Here is an 18,645-nt window from a genome sequence, read left to right as displayed (position 1 = left end):
AATAATAGAACAAAATCCGTTCTGTCAAAAAATGGTTTTCTGTACAACTTTCCGTTTTTGTTAGTATTTCTTGATTATTTTTAAAAAATTTACAGATTCTTTTAATAAAATCTTCCAAATAGACCCGGGCTTCTATGAGAAACTATTCTCAAAGTTGTTTTTTTATCCTCAAGATGATGACAGACAAAATAAATACATCGTCATAAAACCATTAAATTATTCCTCCACTAGGAATCTAAAACCTTATTTATTTGTATGAAAATATATTAATATGATGACATTTTAGTATATTCATTATATTTAATTTCATCTTAAGGAATAAGAAATTATTTTTCATACTTCAAAAACACGATATCATAGTAAATAATAAGAAAAATCATTAAATATTAATTTAGATTTAATTAAACTTTGAACATTAAGCACTAAGCAAAATTATTAATTAAATTAACATTCCAAACTTCTTGACATCACTTTCAGAATTAGCTATGAGTTTATTCATACATAACATACGCGAAGTTATTATCTAAATAAATATGTAATAGTAATTGATATAAAAATAAAATAACATAGAGTCGACTACCTAATAATAATAATAATAAAAACAATAACCCAATGAAAATAAATGATTTCTTGATTCTGAAAAACTTCTGGACACTAGTGGAAACGAATTAAAAATTGAAAGTTCATTTATACTATTTAAAAATACGATTATAATATGATATTTTAATCCAAAAATAGTCTTTTGCTTTTTTTACACTAACACACCAAATAATTTGAATAATATTTTTAGTTATTTTCTTATAATCAAATATTTTCTTACAAACATCGTTCGATAATATATAGATATTTCATAATAAGTATTCAACTTTTTTTAACCACATCATACTTGTGAGTTTAGGAAAATTAACCAATAAACAATATAGGTAGTATATTGTTTAGATGCTATGATTAGATAATATAATTTATACAGATTTTCTTTTTTGAAACTCGTTGTGAAGAAAACGCATTTAAATAACGTAATTTCAAGACGGAAAAGTTATATGAAATTAATACATTTTAATATTTTAAATTAAGTAGCTTAAATGAATATTTAATATTACACGAAAATAATAATTATGCACATAAGACTTGTCAATCTTCAGTTTAATACAACGTGATATATCAAACAATTAAAATGCGTCATCGCGAAATTATTTTATTCAAGTCTGATACGAATGCAACATGTAACAAAGAATAAATACATTTTTAATATACATTTAAAATATATTTCATAATGGTCTCTCCGTGGATGAATTAATATGGTATATTCCGCGAATGTTTAGTTATTCAAAGTGATAGGATAATGGAATCTGCATTACTTCAAACAAATAAATCGCCGTGGGACACCCCTCGAATTCAGGTACCTATATACAATATACATGTACAAACACGTATTCGAATTCTATTAATTTTGGATTAGTTGACGATTTGAAATGGAAAGAATAAATTGATATACAACAAACTTGAATGGTTTTACAACTAAATATTAAAAAAAAAAAACATAAACTGTTGAAATGGTTTTCCCAAATCATTTATTTTTTTATTTTATAGGGATCTTTTGTAATATAATTGAAGGATGGCAAATCGAAGATACGTTATATGATAGTGCAACGTGGTCGGGAAGCCTTGTTACAATATCATTGTGATTCTAATAAGTAATAGTATTATTATTCTTTAAATTTACGAACAAACATATTATGTATTGTAGTTGTCAGCGTTCGATATTTTTATTTTTATTTGTACAATCTGCAACAGAAATTTATAATGAGGGGGTTTCGGTGATTTGCAATTTTGAGGTGGAAGCGTTTGTATTGAGTTTTGGCGACATTTTTTACTGTCGGAATGAGGAGGTCCCTATCATCAGATTTTATTTTAGCTAAGATTATTTTGAGTTTATTGGTTAGGTGATTAAATAGTCGTTTGTCAGAGTGATATTTAGTTCTTTCTCATGCAGCACGGGCTTTCCTTTTTACCGATATTAGAGTTCTGAAAAAATCTGGAAGATTAGAGTTGGGTTTATTAGGTGTTTTAGGAATAGTGGAGAAGGACCATGCTGCTTGTTAAATTGACGTTGTCAGGGTGTTAACAGCGTCGTCTATGTCTTGAGGTGCTTTTAATCTAATTTTGAGATCTATGGTTAGCAAGTTGGGTTCTGAAGGCTTCCCAGTCCATATGGCCTTGAATGAGACTGGGTTTGTTTGGTTTGGAGGCAGTGGTGTCTATTGTGAGAATGACTGCCGAGTGATCAGAGCATAGATCATTGAAATTGGTTAATGTATTGTGAAGCCTGTTTGGAATTTTCGTAATAAATATATCTAGGATATCTTGACTTTTTCTTACGGATGTAGGCCAATAGGTTGGAGAAGGAGGAGCCAAGATTTCATAGTTATTTTGTTGCGATAGATTATATTATAGAGTGTTACCACAAGGGTTGTTGGCTCGACAGCTCCATTGTATGTTTTTCGCGTTTATATCGACTATGATTATAAATCTGTGGTCTAGTGTATTGAAGAAATGCTGGAAGAGAGTTGGTGTTATAGAATGACGAGGAGGACTGTAGATGGAATAGATATTGATCGGGATATTGTTTAATATTAAAGCAATTCCGCAGGCTTGTATATGGGCTGTTTTGCTGTTTGGTATTGAGGAAGAGTGTAGAATAATAAAGAGGATCTTATAAAGATAACAGCACCAACATGGGCTGTGCCATCTGTATGGTTTGATTTGATAATATGGTAGTCTGGTAGGTTTATTTGTGTGATATTAGTAAGGTGTCTAAAATGAGTGCAGTGTCAATTCTACTGTTTTGCAAGGTGGCTAGTAGTTCGTTTCTACGGTTGGTAAGGCCATTAGAGTTCCAGGTTAGGATGAGGAGAGAGATGGATGTAAAATTATTGAACTTGCATTTTTAACGTTTGAATTATTTATGAGGTTTGAGAGGACTTGGGCGCGGAGGGATAATAGGGGATTTATGATTGAATTAAATTCATCAAGAAATTTAGTGAGAGAGGTATCATTATTATCGTTTGGGTTGGGGTGATTGTTGGGAGGGGGACTCTTAGCCGCGTTTGCATATGTACGTATGAATGAGTTGAAGGGTATTCATTTTGTTAGAGTGATATTCTGGGCTGCTGGAGGTGTTGGGTGGCTGTGATAGTTGAGAGTTGTAGCTTGAGATGCTGGCAGTTTTACTTGAGATGTTGGTGGTTTTACTTGAGAAGTTGGGACGCTTCTGTCTGAGTTGTTTGAAGATGAGAAAACCCTTATAGTTAGCTGGATGAGGGCCGGAGCAGAGAGTACATTTTGCAGGGAGCTCTGGAGGTTTTATACAGGAAGATGTTGGATGGCTGTCGTCGCATTTAGGGGGTAAGCGCAGTAGGTTCGGGTGTGGCCATAAGACTGGCAGTTGAGACATTATGGTATTTCCCGTTTTTTATATGGTTCTTCAATTTTGACTTTTGTATATTGCAGTGACGGAGAAAATATATCACTTTCTTGAGGGTTGATATCAACAAAGAACACCAGGAGTGTAGTTTTTGTTTGATGGTGTTTGATGTTTATTACATTTTTAACTGAGTGGCCAATTTCTTCGATTGCTGTAACCATGTCATCAACAGAGGTAGTTGGATGAAGATTTTTTACAACTATTCTTAAGGATTTTTCCGAGTGGAGTTGGTATGTATAGTATTGGGCTTTAATTTCTTTAAGGAGTCGGATTAATTTCCTGTAGTTGTCCGGGCTGTCTGTTTGAATTTTTAGGTGGGCTATATATAGAGGACTTACAGAAAAAGCTGGTTGGACCAATTAGTTCACTGATACTATTTCGTAATCTTATAATATAAACAATGACGCCTTTGATAAATATGGGCGGAGGGAGAGTAGACTTTGGTGTGTCATGTGTAGTATTCGATTGCCCCTGACTGAGAGTTTCATGCTAGCTATTGATGCCAATGTCGTTATCAAGGTTTGGATTATCATGGTTAGCGATTAGAACTTCATAGCGGTTTGGTGTCACAAATAATTTTGTGTTCTAGACAATAAAGGCAGACGATGAAGACGGGGGGGGTGGATGAAGCAAATAAGGTGCGTTTACCTTCCGGCTTCCTTAGTTTTTATCTTGTCGTATTATTTTTGTTTACGATTTTATTGCTGACAATCGTAACTGTGGAAACTGTAGGCTGGTTACGTGACATAGCTGATCTGGTTGGAGTCCAAAGGTCAACACGTGGACCGAGCCCTGGTTTAGTTATAGGGTAAGCAAGTGCGTGTGAATTTTATGTTTAAACATATTATAAATAATTTTAATAGGTTAAAATTAGATAGAATATACGTGTGGCCGGAATGGGATCTGGGAGCTGCTGACGACGATGTGTAAACACGTTGAAGAACTCAGTGGTATAGAATTTTCCATAGGGAAAGAAACACGATATAAATCGTGAGTGACGGAGCAGGTGAATATACCATAGGTCATGCTCGTACGGCGTACGACGAGGAACTGCGTTCTATATTTAAGACGATTTTTTTTAAAACAATTTTTATTTAGGTATATTGTAATTAGAATTAAACCATAGTGATGCATATTTATTTTAACAAAAAAATAATTTTTTTAATCGATTAAAATAAATCAAACGTCTATAATTTTTTCTGTTATTTTAATAAACAATTAACATGTGAAAAATAGGCCATTGGATGATTATTTTTATTTAAACCTAACTGTGAAGGAAGTTACGGTTGGTTTGGAATACGTGACAGGATTTTTGACACTAAGAACCCAGGTGGTCGCCCATCCGGAAACTAGTGACAGTGGGTGGTGCGTACACTCAATCACGTATAGCATAAATGATTGTAGAAACCAAACCATGCCAAGCCACAGCTATGATTTTATTTTGTTCTTTTGTATGCAATTGTATGCGATTTCTTTTAAATTTTGGATAGCTATTTCATATAACATGGGTAAAATCTAAGTAGATATATACTAAAGGAGAACAATTAAAAATGTATGTAAGAGCTGTTTTGTGAGGATGAATGCTTTTCAAATTTTTAGTCAACTATTTTGCTTATCCATACTTTAAAAACGTATAAAAAAAATTAAAAAAAAAAAAAATGGTTTATATTAAATATAATATTATTAAAGTTTGAAAACATATTTTTTCCTTCAAAAATGTCATAAGGTTGTGTTACTTGAATTAATATAATAATACATCTAGATCTAATAATATTATATAAAACAAATTTGAACAACAATTTATTTTACATTGAATACCGAACGATGGTTTGCGATATTCCAGCGGTGTCTCTCGGGAACAGGTATAATGTTATGAAATACCTAACCAATTTTTCAATAATCGGTGACAACAACGGAAGTAGGTATTTTTGTATAATACTCGATCGAATGAAGAAAATCAATGGGGTGAATAATCGATCATAGTCGTGTGTGTATAGTATAGCCACTATACTAATCGGTTGTCAGTATTTCGGAAATCCGTTATTGTTTCTTTTTTTCTTATAGATTTTATTATTGTTTCTCCGTCGTCACATCGGTCGTTATTTTCTTATTGATGTGCAATTTAATGAATCTCCCGTAAAGTTTTGTTGATACAGTTCAACAGCGGCGGCGGCACACACACCCGCGGCAATGGTGGCTGTTTATAACTGTGTAATTAACCTGAACGCTTAGCGGTTTTGGTGGAAACAGTGGCTGCGGTTTACGTGAAGAGGAACCGATATAGACAGAGATACGGAGAATAAAGATGAAAAAGAGAGAATATACGTAGTCTGCAGTGATGAGGGAGTGAAAAAGCGTGAATGAGAGATCGGGGAAGGGAAGTTTGGAGAGAGAGGTCTAATTGAAGGGCTCAATAACACGACCACGTAATTAAGTGAGTGCACTCGAGTTTTTTCCGGACAAACAAAACGTTTTTACCTCCACACCGCTGATAATACCTATATCCATCGTTTTAACAATCCACCCGCGCATGCTCTTTCACTAACTCTTGACGATCACGAAGAGAGAAGGCGATGGAGATTGAACGCCAGAGATTGTTTTTCATTTTTTAATCGTTGATAACACTCGTCACATTATTCACTGCCGTCGCATTTTATTCATTTTGCTATCAAATTGATATGAATTATGTAGACACATAGGTATGAGTATGTGAGTGTGTGTTACACAAGTATTTAAACGATTCATCGTCACGTTATAATAATAAAGCTTTATATTATAAATTGCTTGTATTATTTTTATGGTACAAAAAAAATTATTATATGATATTATTGTATCATTTTACAAAAGTGCTACGCGTTTTAGTTTCGAAACAATGATTCTTCGTGTTACAATATGATTTGAACTTATAAGACGAATTGTTTCATTTAAGTTCAAAAGTATTCATCTGCTATAAACAGAAAATAAAGGAAAAAATTGTGTTTGGCAAAGGGTGTGTAAAGATTCGCTTTGCAGACGACTTCCATTATAAACCTATAGAGGCATGACGAACGCCCATGTGGTGGTCGTTTCCTCCTCTTCCATAAATGATGCCTCTGTTTGCAACACAATTTATTCAACGTATTTTTTTTTACTCTGCTCTTTCATCCATTTGCTTCAAGGTTATACTGCTTTGAGTACCAAGAAACCGTTAAACAAGGTATGACCAAGCAAAACTACGTACCCGAATAAATTGTGTAGAAATCTTAATGTATTTAGAATGAGCTTTTGGTTTGTTTTTATTGTTATGAGAAAAAAACAATTTTTCCTAGATTTGAAATGAAATTGTTCACAATAACAAGTATGATTTATGCTACATTCCCAAAACCATATTTACATATGCGATTTAAAATGAACTAACATATATTTTTTAGTTCCTGAAAAATCGACGGATGTGAAAGTTTTGTAACCATACATTTTATTTTATCTCGTAAATATTTTATCAGTGATAATATAAGTAATTATATCCTTATTAGTTGTTTTGACTATGAACAACGTTTTATATAGGTATTCTTAATGAAATACAACTATATATAAACTGTGTATCGAAATATATTACAATTTACCTAACGTTGATGAGTTTATCAATCTAAACAGACTAAGAAGAAATGATTTTATATTTTACAAGAATAAATAATATTACTAAAATTAATAATGTTCGTACTCAATGTAAGCAAATGTATTTTTATTTTTTTAAGTACCTTGTATTTAAAAAAAATCAAATTAAAAACGAAAAAAATGTTTGTTTTAATCATATTAATATTATAATATAATAATCGTTTGACTATAAATAAATATATTATTGTTAATTATTTGTTTTTTTAAATATATAACACTTGTAAATAATTGTGCATTTCATAATTTTAAAATGTTTTATTACTAACAAACTACTTATTGACATAAAAATTGATGCCATGATGTGACCGTAATCTGTTCATGATAATTAAAATGATAATCCAATTTGATTGAACAAACAATATTAGTTACAATGGTTATTAGTGGTGCTTTAATTCAATTTTATTAGTCTATCGATGAAACACGATTAAGTATTATAAATCAAAGTTGAATACAATCGTTATGATTTCGAGTACTTATTTATGACAATATACGTATTTAAACCGATTTTTCGACAGTACATTATAATGTTCTAATATTACTTGTGTGATTATTATGTTAGATGAGAACGTGATTTAAATTATATAATATTATACATTGCACGCACTTGTACCTTATCAAATTCTAAACAATAAAATTATCGTGGTTCAGCCAACAATCACTGTATTTATCCATCGCACTATCAATTTGATGTACCTATTATTACACACATGAAGCATTTGCCACTTACCCTATATTGAATGGATAAATATTATCCATCAATAGAATACGTTTTATTAGTTCATCGAATTACCTTTTTCAATATTACTTACATAGCCGATTAAGTGACTAAAATGTACACAGGACGTTGCATTATTAAATCAACACCAACATTCACAAATCCAGTAAAATCATAAACACACTGTGCACCGCCAAATTCTGTCAAAAACACGGGACGAGTGTATGAGCGGACACTCGACGCGTAAGGGTATAAAAGCCACACGGAATATCGATCGGCACAAATAAAAACCTAACTGTTTGCTATGTTTTTGTTGTTGTTATTGTTTGCGTTGCGCCACTATAATTTAATAATAAATAATAATATTATACAATATTCTGGGCCCTATCGCGTTCCACATAATACGAAATCTGACATTCCATTAAAATAACTGTCGTTAATTTCAAAACCAAATAAAATTGTTCGCAATATGTTTAATGAATAAATTCTTTACTAATAATAATAATATAATAGGTGGGTAGGTACTCACAGTATTTTACTGTACGCCGGACATTCGGTCTGTTCGACTATGGACTTGAAAGCTGAATAAATCACATCGTTCTGAAACAAACCGTGATAAAAATGAATGATAATTATTCAATAACAAAAATACATTTTAAGTTCACATTTGAATGAAATAACATAAAACTGCGTTAAAACAATATATATATATATATATATATATAAAATGGTGATGAAACGGTGACAACGATGAGGTAATAACGCCGGTAAACCTTGGTGGATCACAATTTATTTAATTAATCCGTTGAAAGCGGTTATTCTCTAATGGCACTCCATTTAGCTTTCAAATGGATTCACAGGGGCACAAAAATTAAATAACGGTTATGTCTATGACAGATTGTTAATTTTTTTTCCGTTATTAATATTCATTAATATTCCGTTTTACCAACGAACGAATTGTACTCATAAAATATGATCGATATACGTTAAATTGATGAGAAATCATTGTAAAAAATAATATATATATATTAATCAAATCATAAAAAAATAACACGAAACTAAAATACTATACATATTTTATAACGTTATTTCATAGTGTTATTTTCATACATTACATTATGGAGCAATAGGCTTGACAATACAATAGATACCTATATAATACTCATTGTTCAAAATTTTATGATCAAACATTTCCATTATAGATTATACACACAATTGTTGTATATTGTACATATAAGTCCTCTCAAAAGAGAGTATTTCTCTCAAATTTAACGCAAAAGGGTTCCTTAGTACTCGATTGGTAGTTTATTGAAACTACCAAAGGTTTTTGGATATATTTCGACAGTGTACGTATTTTCGAACAATGGCGTGGCGTACGCAAACTCAACCCAACATCAATTGGCTGACCCTCTTGGGACTGTTTTTACTATGCAACACCCCCAAGAGTAACAAATTTGGCGAACATTTGTAACGATTGAAAGGCGAAATGGACAAATTGCACTTTTTTTTTACAATCATAAATCATTCTCCTTCAACGATTACCCTTTGAATGGGCCAGATCCGTAGGGTGTAGCTAATGAAATATCGTAAAATTGTAATCCATCTTTTATTCATCGTTTTCACAAAATGTGAAATAAAGCTATAACATCAAATTGATTCTCTGCTGATATCAAAATTTATGTTATTATGTTGTATTATGCATTATTTATAAACATAAATAAATGTTATCTATTTTTTTGTTAAGGATATATAATAATACTCAGCAACAGATCTAGGATGCTGATCCGGGGCACATGCACTAGGTGGTTATCATAGAGTATCACAAATGTTATGAAATATATAATAAATAACTAAATAAAAATAGCATGCACGTATATTTTCAACACATGTTTTTTTATTACAATTTTTTTTTTTTTAAACAAATAGAATTACATGATGCCAGATTACTTCTAAAGACCTATTAATATGAATATGTTATAGACAATGATAATTATAGTAGTTGAACGAAAATTATGACACAAATATTTATTTATTTTTTTCAATTATAGAAATTAAATTCGAATGTTTAAATAAGTTTTTAGGTAAATCACTTTGGTTCTGTTATTCTGTTAAGAACAATTAAAATGCTAGCCATGGAGTTGGTATAATATATTTCAAAAAATTAAATAGAGAAAATATTAGGATCTAACAAAACACAAATTCTAACCAATTGCATATGATTGACGGACAGCTTTTGTAAAATTTAGATACACAATATGATTTGCAAATTTCACGAACCCAAATTATTATTCTTATGTATTTTCGATATTTTCAAATTACATTACAATGACAGTACCTTATATTGAATCATATTATAAAATTACATTTTATATATTTGAACATTCACAAAATGTGTTGTTTTTTCCATTTGTCAATGTGGTTATTTATGAATTATATTTTTATTTTTAGACTGAGAATTAGTACACTTGTTGTGAAAATTTTGACTAATCTTTCTATCGCCCTAAATTAGACATTAATATAGTATAAACAAGCTAAGTAAATAGGTAATAAAGAAAGAGATTAAGAGACAAATTTAATTTGTAGAATAGATAAAAAAAATATATATATATATAGTTCTAACATGGTTTTAAAATGCATAAGGCACGTGATTTAATCAATTCTATGGACATTTCAGGCTTAATTTATTAAGAAGGATCCAATAGTTTATTTTAAAGTATATATTTTTTGAAAAATGTCATAAAATTGTTAGAGTGTGTACTTATTAATTATTTTAGATATTGTTTATCAGCTGATAATGTATTTTTAATCTATTAAGACATAGTCATCGTGACCTATTTACATTTTAAATATTAAACAGAATATTATAGAAATTTAACACAAATATTGAATACCATATCCTTCTAAATCTAAATACTCATGATGAAATTGGAAACTTAATAATTACCAACCAGGTAAAAATATATTGAGAAACTAACGGAATGGATGTTAAATTTACCGTCAAGAGTATGTTCAAGTTAACCTGCACGTAATAATAATATTATAAATCTTTAAATAATTAAATGCATCTATTAATATATACGAAAATATAGGTAAGTTACCAGTTCTTAAACAAGTATAATTTTTAAATATGGTGTAAAAATATTACCATCCTATTTAGATAGAAAATCATAATTTATATCCTCATTTAACCTTGAGATTTAAATTGGAATTTATAGATGTCATTCACATGTTACAATTCTTTTTACAAGGAACACATATTATGTATATGGATGATGAATTGGGAATGACAAATACATATTTGAAATATAGATTTGAGATACGTATTAGATCAGCTTGTTGAAGGTCCAAAAATTGTTATAAATTTCGTGAAATAATTCGTTGAGAAATTGTAAATTATTAATTTAATGCTGTTCTATAGGTGCCCACTTTCTTTTTTTTTTTTTTTTTTTCTGTTTGAACCGACAGCAGGGGAGGATCTGTGTGAACATTACTACTCCCTACTCCCCATAGGTGCCCACTTAATGTGTTGCATATTACGTATGCCATGCATTTGGTAGTAATTATTTTTGGATGAAATATTTTAAAAATAAAATAAATTACTAAACTATCTATTCACGTCAATAAAATTTGTTTTTGAAAAAAAAAAAAAACAATATAATATCGTATATTAATAAAATTATATAAAACACTATATTATAGTATCAGGTAAATAATAATATAATATATTTTGCAAACAAACGATAATTTTTTTTTCCAATGGCAGTATTCAGCATGATAATCTCACCACCTATAAGCAAAAGCTTTTGTTGAAGGCAAATGTAATGATATTGCTATTCTCTCCTTTACGTTGGTGTTAAAACCAAACAAACCATGTATCTGTGCATATACCAAATCAAAATATAGTCATCTATATGTGTAATAGTGTGTAACATCTTCCGTAAACGTCGACGTTCACCAAAACCACCTACATCAATTTCAGTTATGTTTGTCACTAAGATCATCACGGTCGTGATAGTAATGAATTTTTTTATAGCGTTGAATTCTAACGTCCAGAAAGTCGTCGAGGACGTGTCTCAATTGAATCACCATTATGAAATAGTCGTAATGAAAAAAAAGTTTACAATCCGTAGATGAACACAATCATACCATGTAAACGACGCTATCTTCGTCTGTTTCGGAAATATTGCAAACTCCCACTCACTATCCCGTCCATTTTCATTTAATACAATATTCAGATTGTTTTTGTCTATAACGACGTCATAAATCTGTCATATTATGTAGATACCTGCAGTATGTGTATTATTAATTATTATTACTATAATCCGTTCCACCGGTCCGAGGACATGTGTGCCCGTCAATCATCTGAGCGAACGACTTGTACCTGTCGTATCACAACTCATCGATGTCCTCAATAAGACACGCGTGTCACTCAACAATACCTACGTATAGTACTATCCATAATATTATAATAAACGTACATACGGTAAGTGTGTTCTAGTTGATAATTACAATCAAACACGATGCATGTAGTTAAGGGCGTATTTTATTTAAAAAAAAAAAATTGCCAATAAATGTGTGTTTAAGTATCTTATTTGTTTTGAACTTATCTGTTTACAAATTGCGATATCAATGGACGCATAGTAGGTACATTAGATCACCGAAAGTCGTGACTATTATATGTTTGTACAATATGATAATAAATGTTTTAATTCAATTTACTAAGTAATTACTTGTTAGTTAATACCTGATCGAATTCGATGTTAACTTAATGTATATAAACTATAATACTAGATGTTGAAAATAATATGATAGCCAGACCCAAATAGAGACATTGAACCAAAACAACCTCGGGCAACATGGCACTTACATAAATCTTGTCTGAGTAAGGAAACTAGGGATATTAAGCAAGGTATATCTTTATTTTTTTTTTTAATTTTGTATAATTCTGTTGTTAGACAGCAATCATCTTTGGGTTTCATTAGAAAAATAGTTTTCGATTCAACTGTAGGTGTGAATTGAATAATATTTTACAATTTCATAGAATACAACACTATGCATAACATGTTAGGTGATTATTATTATTATTATTACTCTCGATAATACGTCATTCGATTAAACACATTGCGTAGGTTCATAAGTTGATTTGACTTTCTTATTTGGTCGATTTAATAGTACACATTGGAATGACTATAAAAACTAAATTGCCATGAAAAATGGGGAATGGTGGCAGGATTGAAAATCAAAAATCTAGGTACCTCGTCCCGTTTATTTGGTCAAGTATCTCACTGTATATATATATATATATATATATATATAATACAACGGTTGTTTTAACTATACTACTATTATAATATAATATATTGCTTCACCGTGGTCGTATAACAACTTTCTTGCAATATTATTATCATAGGTACAGGAAATATTATTCAAGTCTACTGTAAATCCTCTCCAATCGCAGCGACGCATCCCTACAATATTATATAATATGCAACCCGTAGGTACCCCACAAATCGAGTTCACACAGAACTCAGAAAAGACGTCAATATTTTATTGTACCCGTATAATATAATATATGTACATATATTATATATTAATACCTCCTAACGTCGTTACGGTCATGGCATTTATAGCAAGTTGTTTTCTGTACGTACGTCCAATAGTTTTTGTCTTTTTGATACAGAGTATTCGGTAAATGAACAGCGGCATTCATGTACGTGTTTTTATGTACTGAAAAAATTATGTAATCCATATATATCAAAATATGTAATATTACTTATAATAATGTGTGACACGATTGTTCTGAAAAATATTTTTTAATATTGATTAACGGAAATGACGTCATGATCGCCGTGGTCCCATAAATAACCATTAAGGTTAACCATTAACGATTACAACTTTTAAATATTATTATTTTTTAAAACAATGTGAAAAAATAAATTATAAACAATATAATATTAGGTACTTATATACTGTAGTACTGAACTTACATGATATTATTATCGAATTAAATAAGACAAATTAATGCAAATTTGTAGAAATAAACACACATTTTTACGCAGTTAATTGCTAAATATCGATCCAATTAAAAAATAATTTGTGTAGCGATACTAAAAAATAAAACTAGAAAATACAAAACTATTGACTTCAGCCACTTTGTACAAATGTACAATCGTATATGAATTCAATATCAAACGTTTTGAAACTACTATACAAATTAAAAAAAGTTCCATACAAAATTGTATTCCTCAGTATGATAGCATTATTTCAATGCTGACATTATTATGTCTATAGCAAAAATGTATGATATTGGAAAGTCATAAAAGAAAATGATTAAACTTTCCTGCAATAATTTTGGATAAGTCGAACTAACCCGATCCCTTATACTTTACAAAAGACACGCCTTTTCGAGATACCCGAAATTCAATTTCAACAATTTAATCCTAAAAGGATATAAACTAATACTTAATATAATGATGTAAGCAATGTTTACTTCAAAACAAACAATTGTACTATGAACTGCATTGTGTGGAATCATTGTTTTATGTACAGCTATAAGTATCAAATATGCAGCGAATTATTGTTTTTATTTTATTTTATTCTAAATGCATAGAGTGAAGCTTTTTAAGCAAAATATATGAATATTTATATTTCAACTTGTTTATTTAATATACATAAGTTTCTATCGTATATTTTTAAACAAAACAAGTGGAACAATCGGACATTCCCGTATACAATGAAAAAAAATATTTATGCCGAAGGTGAGACTTTTTTTATAATATTGTAATGCATATAAAATTACTTTCAGTTCTACTATCCATAAACTTTGTAGGTTTTTTTATACTTCCCAGTGTCCGTGATAAATAAAAGTATAAAAGAAATTTTTTTTAAGAAAAAACCAGAATCGATGGTACAGTATAATTTCCAAGATTTTTCAAAATAAACTTTTATCTGATATCAAAACGTGTTTAGTACTATAAAATTCTGAGATATTAACAGTTAAAATAAAATAATAACAATAGTTAAATTAATGTACAATTGTATTTTTTCTATAGTTGATAAGGTACATTAAATTTATAGAATATTGTTATAAAAGTTTATTTCGTTATTTGTATTTGAACAACTAAATTGAACAACGCAATGTTATGAAAACATTTAATTATTTTGTTGTTTATAAACATCGATCTATAGAACGATGTCAGATTTTTACCTGATAATATTAAATATTTCAATTAGTTCTTTTTTAAATTAAAAGAATCTTTTCGTATCACTTAGATTAATTAATTTTCGTTCTATACAATTTCGATGATTGTTAAATATGATAATCTTTTATCATATTTTCTCATATCGTCTACGTCCTATGAATTGCCCAAGTCGCATATGCAACTTTTATGATATTATATCAAAGCAAAACTATTAGTCAACTTTTGGCATGACAACATCATTACTGGAAGAATTATAAAAGAACTAAAGCACGTTTTCTCTGTAACTTTTTGACGTATCGTATACCAGAGTTAAATCGTAAAAATATATCTTGATGAATCATACGTCCTGTGAACTTATTTTGCATATAAAAATCTCTAGACGTTTATCAGAGTGAAAATATGAAAATCAATTTACATTGTTATGATAAACATTGATTTTGATTTAAATTTCATATTAATTATTGTAACATTAGAATAGAAGATCATTCAATATATTTTAAATCATTATTTATAATTTAACTAAATGTTTGAGGATACCAGCTGGGGCTACGGACAAATTTAGCCATTAATGATGAATAATGTGCAGTATTGTAAATTACTTATGATCTATAATTTAATTTTTTTACAATCTTACACTCAAAAACTTGATATATTGTAAAATTTACTAAACCAAAAATATTTTTTTTTCAGTTAAATTATATTAAAAAATATTCCTTGACAATAACGAAATTGTTTCAATTCTGAACCATGTATTAAGGGCACAGTTCAATTTGTGATAGGTAACAGATAATATTGACATTATCGAAATTGAAGCTTACGCTGGAAGCTTTTACTGTTATCTAGAAAAAATGTGACTTTTATCTATATAATATAATATTTATTTAATTATTTTTTATGAACATTTATATAGTAAATAGTTGTCACCTGTATTATGTCATCATATCGACCATTAAAAATACATTTATTAGTGAGATAAAAGGATTGGAAATTGAACTGTACCTACATGAAAATAACAATTTAAAAACAATTGATTCAATAACATAATATAATAGTAGCAAAAAAAAATTTTAAAAACGGAGCTGTCAAAATGTGTTTCCTTATTTTTTTGGTTATGACTTGTAGAGCAGACGAAGAACAATACGGTTTTTATTTTATAAGGAGGCAATACTTATCTGTATTTTCAGAGGCAATTGTTTATTCTAGTAGTAAGTATTATTTTTTTAGAGTCAAATCTTTTTGTACTTTAGACATAAATTATGTAGAATGTAAGGCATAAAAAACAATACATAATGTTTTTTTCTTACTTATAAAAAAAATTAATTATTTTTTATGACTACAAGAATAAAATACTGTAAACTCTTAAGAAATAAGACACCAGCACAACAGTCCAAATATCTAGATGCCCTGAAAAAAGTGTGTAAAATATTATCTATTATGTTCAGGTACCGGGTACCAAATATATCATCAATATTTATTTTTATTTTTATTTAAACCATATATCAACTAAAACTGCTTCATTTAACGTACTCAACGCTTGATATTAATATAAAACAATAAATTAAATCGTAAATTCATGGTCGTAATTTATTCGAACGGTTCAAAATAATTGCATATAAACATAATAAATTAACATTTATACAATATTTGTTCTTTTTCGATTCAGTGTATGCATAATGTACTAATGTATATATAAAATATAAGATGACAAATAATTGAAATAATTTAGATTTATTTAAATTAACGGGAGCACTTGTGATTGGTGTCATGTATTTATGTCATGCGTTTATCCTAGATTTATTTTATTGCCAACTGCGTCTAATTTACATCAAAAAAAAATATATATATATATAATATGTATAAAATCGAATTGTGACCACAATATTATTTGCCAATACATATAATTGAGTAATATTTAGGTTTTATATAATTTGACTCAAAGTTGAATGGAATGTTTCATTCACCATATCCAAACATATTTTCTGAGTTTTTAACAAACAATAAATATTTTAATATAAAATTTGCTCAAATAATAAGATGTAATAGTAGTAAATGTTAATTTTTCCAGAGTTCCTATGATTGACTTGGTATATACCAATAAAATTCTATAACTACTCTTAAACTAGCTAGTTTTTTTATAAAACTATTTCTACTATTTATTTTTCAACTGTTCTCGCTAGCTAGTATCGTATTAAGTTTAAAACGGTCCTTTTTAATTCAATTTAAAACACACCTACGGCGAGTAACACAATTGTATGTAATAAGTATATTTCTTTTAAACTTTTTTTAGACTTTTATTTTTGTGTAGGTCGTCAATTTCTGCAAAGTGAAAATGTGCCATTATATTATTTTACTGCATTAAATAACAATTAAATATTATTTTTTATTGAATTATATGTCAAAAGTATCTCTACTGAAAATATATAATTTCAACTTTATAACTACTTAAATAGTCAAGAAACATTTTAACGTTATTTTCATTTCAGATCGCCAAATGTTTAATTTTTGAAATATTCTTATTTGTCAACTATAATATAAATTGAACAATATTGTGACAAACGTGATTAATATTTGCTTAACACAACGATGTAACACATATATAATTTAATTTTTGACTAATGAGTATATTATAAAACTATAAAATTTCATGTTTAGAACGTTATCCGGCACAAATCTGAATAGATGTCTAACATAGTGATAAAAACTTGAAAGAGTAAAAAATTTTAAATTGCATGCGTCTACGTACTTTATCTAGCCGTTAAAGTCTGAAGAGCAAAAAATTCGTATTTGCATGATAGAAAATGATAAAAAATAAAATAAATATAAAATTTGTCAAGAGTAGATACTAAAACTGTCATTCAACGTGAGTTGTAGAGTAATCTTGCAATAGGTAGTCAACTAGGAAAAAAAAAAAAAAAAGGACGATAGGTTATCATTTGGAAATTTCAGCATTCCGTTTTGTCATTATAGTACCTAATATAAAATATAAAAGCTTTACTAAATAAATGCTGGTAAATTTTTCTTGAAATTAAATTATGTACAGACACATTTCATATTATAATTTGTATATTTCGTAATCAATACTATGTTATACAAATTTAAATAAGAAATATTTTATTAAAATAGATAAAATTAATTGAAGATTTAAATAATAAAAGTTTATTTTTTTATTTAAAATCTTTAACGTTATTTGTTATTGTTTGGTTTAATACTTTTTACAACATATCTATGTACTCAGAAAACTAAAAAAAATATCTTATATTAAGGTAAATGTATAGAAATAATTTTCTTTTAACCACTGATCGCATAAAGTAAATAAATATGAAAACATTTAAAAAAGTCTTGCATACCACATATAAAAACAAATAACAGCATGTTTGTGTATTATAATTTATAGTACAATGCGAAAATACAATGCCATTTTAAACATATATGTCAGACCATAAAAATTGATCTACGAAATTTTATAGCCTTAACAACATAAAAAAAAAAGGAAATATAGAAATAAATGTCTTTGGTTCTGCGCCACTGATGGCTAGTAATAAAAGTAAAATATATTATAAAGTAAATTATAAAAGTGACGGTACCGTTTT

The 18,645-nt window shown here is 28.7% G+C and overlaps 1 protein-coding gene across 1 annotated transcript in view; it reads right to left on the bottom strand.

Annotated features, from left to right (window-relative positions):
* Gycalpha99B (guanylate cyclase 1 soluble subunit alpha 2) overlaps positions 1-18,645 on the bottom strand; it is a 305,824-nt gene that overhangs the window by 241,353 nt on the left and 45,826 nt on the right. Inside the window, exon 3 of the mRNA XM_089226659.1 lies at positions 8,383-8,453. Coding sequence (XP_089082785.1) covers positions 8,383-8,453 — 71 coding nt within the window. The remainder of the gene's footprint in view (positions 1-8,382; positions 8,454-18,645) is intronic.

Source organism: Diuraphis noxia, unplaced genomic scaffold, assembly GCF_037042655.1.
Source record: "Diuraphis noxia isolate RWA-SAM2 unplaced genomic scaffold, SU_Dnox_SAM2 contig0004, whole genome shotgun sequence".
Classification (NCBI taxonomy): domain Eukaryota; kingdom Metazoa; phylum Arthropoda; class Insecta; order Hemiptera; family Aphididae; genus Diuraphis; species Diuraphis noxia.
Note: the sequence above shows the minus strand (reverse complement) of the source record. Positions and strands in the feature narration are given on the sequence as shown.